This window comes from Amborella trichopoda, chromosome 5 (assembly GCF_054954075.1).
Source record: "Amborella trichopoda isolate Santa Cruz 75 chromosome 5, AtrichopodaSantaCruz75HAP2 v2.0, whole genome shotgun sequence".
Taxonomy (NCBI): Eukaryota; Viridiplantae; Streptophyta; class Magnoliopsida; order Amborellales; family Amborellaceae; genus Amborella; species Amborella trichopoda.
Genome location: NC_142340.1, coordinates 46,396,029 through 46,405,672, shown reverse-complemented (window position 1 = coordinate 46,405,672; position 9,644 = coordinate 46,396,029). Strand labels below are relative to the sequence as shown.

General features: G+C 37.3%; 1 protein-coding gene across 1 annotated transcript; it reads left to right on the top strand.

Moving 5' to 3' along the window:
- The first annotated feature begins 2,039 nt into the window (after positions 1–2,039).
- LOC18431897 (UDP-glycosyltransferase 92A1) lies at positions 2,040–4,015 on the top strand. Its single transcript, XM_020665868.2, has one exon. It carries the CDS (start codon positions 2,401–2,403, stop codon positions 3,859–3,861), a length of 1,461 nt encoding a protein of 486 aa, XP_020521527.1. The 5' UTR covers positions 2,040–2,400; the 3' UTR covers positions 3,862–4,015.
- Positions 4,016–9,644: the final 5,629 nt, after the last annotated feature.

The following is a 9,644-nucleotide window of genomic DNA, read 5'->3' as shown; positions in this document are numbered from 1 at the left end:
TAAAGTTGAAATATATTTTAAGGCTGTTAGAAAGATTTTGAGTATTGAAACTACATTTTTCGATATTATTTGAAGGTGAGCTTTACTTTGATTGTTTAGAGCCTTCTCTCTTGCTCTCTCTTACTATTCACTGTTATTCATGAACATTTATAAAAATTCACATAAAAATTTTAAAAGTCATATATCATAAACTTAATTAATTTTAATGAGAATCAGATCTGTTAGATCTATAAATTTATTAATATATAGGAGCACTCCACCTTCAACTGCTAACCATAATCCATTTTTCTTTATCAAACTAACCCACTAATACTTTCAAAAAAACTAATTCCTAATTTACATGAAAAAACGGGTAGGGCTTGTATTCCCCATTGAATTACCTCGAGTATTTTGCTAATTGTATTTCATTTAAGTGGATGATATAAATACCCTTATTTATTCGAGGTTTAAATTTGGACAATAGAATTCCATAAAATATCTTGTTTTGGGCATCGAGCTCGGAATATGTGCCACTATTTATATAATTTGGCTCGACTTAAGTAGCCGGAGCTAGAAGATAAAATATTTCTGATTATTATGTTTTCTAAACTCCAAACATGGATATTTTTATGGAGTCCCCTGTTCTAGTATGGAAATCCAAAACAAGTTGGGGCTTTTTAAAAATTTGCTTCACTTATGTTGCAAGTCAAATTACCAAAATACTTTTATTTATTCATAATTTCAAATCCTAAATATGAGCACTTTGGGCAAATTACCAAAATACTTTTATTTATTCATAATTTCAAATCCTAAATATGAGCACTTTGGGCAGTGTTTTAAAACCCGGTGATTTTCATTGTGGATGAATATCGGTTGGGACCAAACCAATTTCAGAATAGTATGGGTCTGAGCTCCATTCTCCCTAAAACTGCCCTACTTCTTCTTTTCTTTTTTTTTAAAGCTTAACTAATATATTTTTAGATCCCCTCTAAATCCCATTCCATAAACAACTATTTTTATTTGGTTTCATACATTTTTAATAGTTTTTAGATAAACAATTGGGACCAATCCATACCTGATTCGGATGCGATCCAATGATTCGATATAGGTCTGTGGGTGAAGGATCCACCCGACTGATATGAGGTTTTGAATTGATTTTGGGTATTTTTAAACAAAATGCTTCAGTAGTACCCTGGTGATTTTCTTTATTAAATTAACAAATTTTATTAAATTAACAACTTTATTAATAAATTGGCAGACTTCATCACCTTCATTAATTTTTAAAATAATATAGTCATTTGAATGAGTAATCCGAGGACCTCAACCCGCACCTCTGAATCAGCAATACACGGATGGAAGGGGAAATTTATGTATAGAGTCACAAGTTCTAGTAGTTTGGACATTATATGATGAGGTTCAAAATTTTAGAGGTTCTTCTTTATTTTTACTCATTTTACTCTATTTTCGAAAGTTCAACACTCCAACCACCCGACACACAAAATAAATAATTGCAGTATTTGAGCGGCTTGAAAGTATTTGAGCAGTTTGAAATGATCAAGGGTAAAATCTCTCCAACATCGAAAAAATATTCTTGAGCTCTAAATGATCAAATCATAAAATCTTTTCAAAATGGAAACATTTTTTTCACGAAGTACGCCTTATTTATACATTGTAAGGTTGAAAAAGAGTAATTTACGTATGAACACAAAAAAAAATCATGGTTTGAGGTCCCCATCTTCATAGAGATAAGTTTTGGAGGGATCCGAGGTCCCCATCCTTATACAGTTCTTTTTCCCCCAAAAAAAAAGAAAAAAAAAGATTAGTATGGGGATGGGGACCTTAGACAGTCTCGACCCATTTCATTTTATTATTATTATTATTATTATTACTCTTTTATGTTCCTCGATAAATTACTCCAAACTGTATAAACTTTTTCATGTGCCCAAACTTTAGGTTTTTGGTCCCACATAAACTTACCGATTGACCGTGGGCGTGCATAACAAATGAATGGTGGAGAGGTATAACCTTCATGCCTTCTTCCTACCATGAAATGCACATAAATACCTGCTCCCAGATTGCCTTAACACCCCACCTTTGCCACCTCTCTCTTATTATGGCTTAGTCCTCGTCTCTCTTATTGTCTCTTCAAGAAGCTCTCTCTCCCTTATTTTTCGGTCTAATTTGTGAATAATCTCTTTCTTATAGTCTTATTCTTATCTGTGTGAAGAAGCTCTATTCTCTTATTATTCAGTCTCATCTATAAAGAAGCATTAGAAGAATCTCACTCTCTCTTGTCTTCCTTCTTATTTTGATCTGTGAAGAAGCTCTCTTCAGTCTTAACTGTGAAGAAGTACTTGTGACGAGGGCTCTCTCTCTCTCTCTCTCTATTCAGTCTTACTGTTAAAAAATATTTACTCTCTCATGGAAGCAAGACATGGAAATGCGACAGGAGACGTGAGCTGCGGCGAGCCAAAACGCATTGTGATGCTGCCATTCCTAGCCCGGGGTCACCTCATCCACTTCGTCGCTCTAGCTGAGCTTCTTGCTGCCCGCACTCCGTTTGCCATCACCCTGGTCAGCACCCCGAAGAACGCCCAAATGATGCGCTCCATTCTCGACACTGCCACTGCGGCTGCCATCACCGTAGTGGAGCTCCCCTTTTGCAGCACTGACCATGGCCTGCCCGACGGCGTCGAGAGCAGCGATGCGGTTCCTCCGGCCCTCACCCTCCATGTCTTCCACGCCTCTGAGTCCCTACAGCCTGCCTTCGAGCGCCTCATCTCCGAAGGCCCGTCCCCTGTCTGCGTCATCGGCGACATCTTTACTGGCTGGACCATAGGCGTGGCTGAGAAGCTCGGTGTGAAACATGTCACCTTCTTGAAGAGCAGCGCATTCGGGGATCTGGCGGCAGGGACAATGTGGCATCACTTGCCGCACCGGAAGACAGACTCCAACGAGTTCGAGCTGCCCGGCTTGCCTGGCCTGAAGCTCCAACGCTCCCAATTGACAGCCGCCTTGAAAGCGGCGGATGGTACCGATCCTTTCTCAGCATTCGTGAGAAAGAATGTACTAACTTCCCTTCGATCGAAGATCATGATCTGCGACACAGTAGAGGAGCTGGAGCCGAAGGGCATCCAGCAACTGCGGGACGCATCGGTCGGGTCGGTTGTTTTTGCAATGGGCCCAATTATGAGGCGTCCCTCCTTGGCCCACTGGGGCAGAGATTTTGGAATCACTCCAGAGCGTTGCAGCGAGTGGCTAGACCTCCATGAGCCACGAGCCGTGCTGTTCGTGTGCTTTAGCGCGCATAACAAGGTTTCTGCGTGGCAGATGAAGGAGCTGGCGCTGGGGCTCGAGGCCAGCGGTCACGTCTTCATATGGGCGGTGACGCCCTCACGAGAGAATGCCGGCGCTGTGGAATTCAGCTCAGAGTCGCTGCCAGAAGGGTTTGAGGCGCGCGTCTCGGGCCGCAAGCAGGGGCTCGTGGTGCGGGGGTGGGTGCCCCAGCACACCATCCTGTCGCACCCAGCGACAGGAGCGTTCCTGAACCACTGCGGGTGGCACTCGGTGCTCGAGAGCCTGCGCCAAGGGGTCCCAATCATCGGATGGCCCATGGGGGCCGATCAGTTTTACATCTCGAAGGAGCTGGAGGAGGAGCTGGGGGTGGGCCTGGAGCTTACCCGAGGGCAAGAGGCCGGAGTGGGGAGGGAGGTGGTGGCACGAGTGGTTGGAGAGGTGATGGGTGGGAAGAAGGGAGAGGAGCTGAGGAAGCGAGCGGCCACGGCGAGTGAGGCATTGAGAACGGCGGCGGAGGATGGTGGCTCTTCGCTTAGAGCGGTGGAGGAATTTGCCAAGACTCTGGTTGAAGGTATGGCCTGTTGAACGCTCTACTATTGAATGTAATAGTGTTTCAAAACACGAATGTGGACCGGGTCTCTTCTCTACAAATCTATGTAATGTAAGATCCGGTCGAAATCGAGTTTGGATCAGTGACCTAGAAAATATTTATAAAATAAATAAAACATTAAAATTAAAATGTGGGTTTATGGATGGGAGTGAAATCTAAAAAAATATTAGATAAATATTTCACGGGATCCAGTTAGGACCCATACCATTTCATGAGTCCCGATTGATTCCCACGATCCGAATTAGAAATTATCGGATTTTAAATCGCTGATTATCATAGAAGAAACCCTATTTGTCAAAGAATAAAAAAAAAAAAGGTACGCAAACAATTATTGTACCGATCACAAAACTATTGCCATGTACTTGCACAAGCCCGGTTCATTGAGGTACAACTAGTTCATCATTGCTCAACAAACTGCTGCTACATGCGTAAATGCCGCAAACTCCATGCTATGCATAAGAGGGTGCAAGCTAGTGTTATTGTCATCATCATCCGAATCTTATCCCAATTATTTGAGGTTGACACGTTACACGTTAGTATGAATATACTATTTGTTTTTTCACTTTAAGGTTGTAAACATTTTGGATCAACCCCTATCTTGCAAGATTCAAAGCAGAACCTGACCAGACAATTGTGTGGAGTTAATATTCATTTTTTAGTGTCATGGCAGAAGGAAAATTTATTATTGTTATTTTTTTAGACCCAATTAAGTTTTTGAGCGTTTTTGTGACAATTTCTAAATTAACCAGGTTTCCTTCAAAAGGATTTATCGTCTTTCTTTTCTTTTCTTTTTTTGAATGTTTCATGTAAGAAAAATTATCTTAATAAATTGCAAGACAAAAGGATTCAAGAAACTTTGATAGCCACTTTGGAGAAAAACAACATTACTGAAATTCTTAGCATCCACTTAATGAACACAGCATATTGTCACAAAGATAAATCACAAGAATAGATCTCAAAAGTCACAAACTCTCTTCCCTAAATATGACAATTCTTGCTTCCTGGCTGATCTAATCTAGTTCGCTGATTCTGAAAAGAAGCTCATTGGCATAAGAGATTGACCTCCAAGAGACCTCAGAAATCTTAAGCCAAAATCTTAATTAGATCCCCTGTAATTGTGTTATTATCCATAACATTAGACATCCTTTTTCTAGGATCCACAACATCAAAAGACAGTAGGGTGATTGTTGCAGGTTCTCTGCCCTTGACTCGACGAGCCGAATTCGCTTGTTTTGTACCCGTAGCAGAACTAGCCCTCGAACTCGTCATGAAACCTGAAAAACTGTGTCGTTGTTTCGAAAGAAGTACGATCGATATTAGGTTATACCATAGAATTGAATACAAAACTGATGCAACAATGAAGACATGAGGAAAGTAAAAAAGAGTGTAGGGGAACGAAAATATATTATAGGTTGATTAACTTTTGAAGGCATTCATCTGGGCACTGATTAAGCAAATAAAACCTTCCAAGCTTTTCTAATGAATGCAATTTCCAGTTCAAAAGCTAACTAACTTACCTTCAAAAGAGTGAAAAAAAAGAGTAAAGGTTAAACGGGTCAATATTTTTAAGAGATGAATCATTCAAAATTGGACGTGGTTAGCATGCGGGCCGCGTTAATAAATTTATTTTTGAAATAAAATTTGATCTTAATTTTTAAAAAACATATAGTCTTTAACATAGAGATGATTAATCTATAAAAATAAATAAAATTAAAAAATTAGAAATAATAATTTTATTAAAAAAACATTTGAACGGTTAGTTTCAATTGTTTTAGATGGACCACCTATCTGCATCCATCTTTAAGATCGATGCTTTATAAGTTGGGACTCCATAATGTAGAAATGCGGTATAACCTGCATGAAACAATTTTCTTTTAATATTTTACCCATTTACAACTATTCCATTATATTTACGGATCTTCAATATCAATAAAGGAAAAGCATCTCCAAACTGGTTTTCACTCCAACATCGAATACAAACTGTCCATTCTTTTTTTTTTGTGGTAAGTTAGTGCGGGAGAAGGCCCTACCCATTTGTCATTAACACTTTTAAAAAAAAAAAACAATACGGCTTATTTCTTTACAACCTTGGAATAGGGCACTTGCAACAAACCATGACGTAAAGCAAAGGAAATAAAGTTGAAAGCAAAGGAAATAAAGTTGAATGGACGAGAAAGCCAAACAATGGCTTGTAAACTAGATGTGGTCCATTTTGCAAGAATATCAGGCACAATGTTCAATCCATAAAAAATATAGTTGATGGATCACCTACGATTAAAAATGTATTGTTTATAATTTATTGCAATCGTATGTAACTTCTACAAAGACCGATAGCGTTCATGAATAACATTAACAATTAATGATGAATCACTTTCAATCTGAAGAGAAGAACATTGGGGTTGATCATTCAACAATATGTAAAATCCAATTTCTCATAAGTTCAAAATCATTCATTTTTCATTGAGATTTACCACAAGGTGAATCAAATATGATTCAAAAGATTTCAAGTCATAAAAATCTCCGTAATCAGGTGTTTTCCCGAGACCATGTCTACAATTTGGTCCCTGTAGGATCACCACATATTCCCTTCTTTAATACCATTCTTGTACTATTTTGTTTCACATTGCCGACAAAGTGGCAAGTGATTGGCGATAAAAGGCGGCAGAGATAAGTACTACACACAAAGTGACATAATACTAACATTATTTAATTCTCAACTAAATCTACTTTGTTAAAAAGCTAACAGCTACTAATAAAAAAGGCAAATGGCTTTATAAGGCTTACGCGAGATCAAAATAAGTAAATCCTCACCTCCCAACTCACTTAATATTGCAATTCAAGTATTGGAAAACCTTTATATTGATTATCTCAGCTTAAACATTATGGTTTTAGAACAACAATAGGATTTCAAATTCTAAAAATAGTATATATCGTAACAAAATATCTAGACCATCTATTTCGCCCTAAAAATAAGTGTTCAATGATTCGCAAGATCTGTATCATTTTTTTAGTTTCAAATTTTATTTTCGATGTCGAAAATCAATTTTAGAGCCATCATGGGGATTTTTATTGCCGTAAGTGTTCTTTGAACGAGGATTTGATGTGAGGCTTTATTTTGTTTTCATAAATCCTAAGCCTTATAGAAACTTCATCCATAAAAAAACTGCCAGAAATGGGCATCTTAGGGAAACAATAGAGGATATTCTCATGTAGTTGATCTATCTCTAGTAAAAAATCTTATTTTACTATTTTTTAAGTTTACCTATGCACTTAAAACAAGAGATATACGACCGTTTACTATTGGCACGAGAATGTCACAATTTCACTAAATATGAAATTGCGGGGTTGGAAGTGTGATGTTGATTGTGCGCAAATATATACATAACTAAAATATATTTATTAAAATATATTGTTATATTTGTATAAATATTAATTAAATATTATTAAAATATTAAACATTATTAGTATAATAATACTATTTGCGTTAGGTTCACATGGCCCTGGACCCGGATCCAACCTATGAGGTCCAATTCTTGGACCCATACCTGGACCTAGGTCGACTCCGAACGTTGGGTCCCAGGTCAAGTCAGGATCCATTACCACCCCTATTGCTTTTTGGAAAAGGTTTCTATAGAGCTGAGGCTCTAAATAATTAAATTAGAGCCCACATCAAAAGTTTCACTAGAAGAGATTGTTTTGATGTCCAAATATCCAATCATCTCGACATCAAGATGCATGGACATGATAAAAACAATAGATTTCAAGTTTTGGATCGTCGATTTTCAAGTTTTCATAGATATGCTCGATCTACACTGTTTTTTAAGCTTCAAATTTTTTAATTAAAGTTTAAAAGTATATTTTAAGACTATCACAAAGATTTTCAGTAATAAAACCATATTTCTCGACACTATTTGAAGGTGCGTTTTATTTTGATTGTTTAGAGCCTCAACTCTATACAAACCGGACCCTCTTATACCAAATATAAAGAGTCTTGGAACATACAATCCCTTCTAAAACAACATCCATATACGTCGAGTCCTCTCACATGTTTGCGGCACTTTTTATATCTAGATGGGAGAATGGACGGCCTAGATCTTCTTTAAGGGGATCTTATTCATTCCCAACCCTTCATGGAGGAAAAGGTCGAGGTAAACATGAGAAACTGCCCCACTGCACACCCTCTTCTATTCTGCCCTGACTTTGAATAGCCACAAAAGATGGAGAAATACCAATTAAATGCCACCAATAAGATTGCAATATTAATATGTAGAACTACAGTAAAAAAATCTATCGAAAATAGTTATTTTAATGTTAAAAAAAAACCTTCTAATTGATCATCTCGACATTGAGATGTACGAATATATATAATAAAAAAAAGATTGAGTACCAAAAATAATACATCTTGCAACACATTATCTAGACCGTCCATTTTTAAGGTTTTTATATGCTTATAAATCTACTTGATTTTAACCCTTTTTGGAGTTTAGAATGTTATAATTAGATATAAAATACTCTTTGAGATAATCCTAAGAATTTTGTACACCAAAATTACATGTTATATTAAATTTGGAGATGTGCCTTAATTGAATTGTTTAAAGTTGCAACCTTATAGAAACCACGCCCATTAAAAAATACTAATGCATCCCTCTCGCTTCTCATCCACCCGGTATATACCTTTTTCTCATGCTCTTGTCTGCAAATCCTAAGGTTTAAATAATAACAAAACAGAAGTCAAGTGATAGAATTAACAAAGAACATTAGGCTCTCTCTCTCTCTCTCTCTCTCTCTATTCTATAAGTTTAGAATTCTCATGATTTGGGAAAGGCATCGAAATGATTTTGTTATGTTCAACTCTATAAAACTATAATAGGATTTTTTATATTTTTTTATAATAATTAAAGGAAGCAGTTTATATAAGAGCGAGGTCCGAAACAATCAAGTTAAGGCGCGTCTCAAAAGTTCATTAAAAGAAGTTTCGGTACCCAAGATGTAGACATGAGAATAAATGGATTTCAAGTCTTCGAAATAATGCATCTTGTAATGTATTTTCGAACAGTCAATTTTCAAAATTTTCGAGTGTTCATAGGTCTACTCGATCTACACTATTTTTTAAGCTTTAAATTTTATAATCAGAGATGAAAATAATTTTCAAGTCATCAAAAAGGTTTCCGGCATTGAAACAACATCTTTCAACACTATTTGAATGTGCGTCTTACTTTGATTATTTAGGGTCTTGGCTTTATGCAAACCACACCCATGTTTAAATAAAATATAAAGCGTTTATTCGATTTTGACTTAGTGAGTTATTCCATAACCTTAGCCTCGACTCGACTAAGTGAATTTTTAACCTTATCTTAGCCTCTCCCAAAATTAAATAGGGAAAATTACAAACCCCCAAATATACTATCTGTACAACTTACCCCCAACGAACTTTTGCTCTTACTTTTTTCCCCACAACCATCTTTTCTCGTAGAAACCCCCCAAGGTAAAAAGTTGTTATTTTTTGGACGAAAATATCATTTCCGTACAAAAAAAAGAAGTCCATTGGCGGTCCCAAGTAGCGTATTGCCGGAGCGACCAATTCAACCGCCGGAGCGATGTGGACTCAGAAAGTGTACTGCCGGAGTGCATCTTTGTACTGCAGAAACACTTGTCTTTATTGCCGGAGCGACCTATTCAACCACCGGAGAGTTGTGGCTCCATAAGGTGTACTCCCGAAGCGAGTCCTTGCATTGCTGTAGCACGTATCCTCATTGTC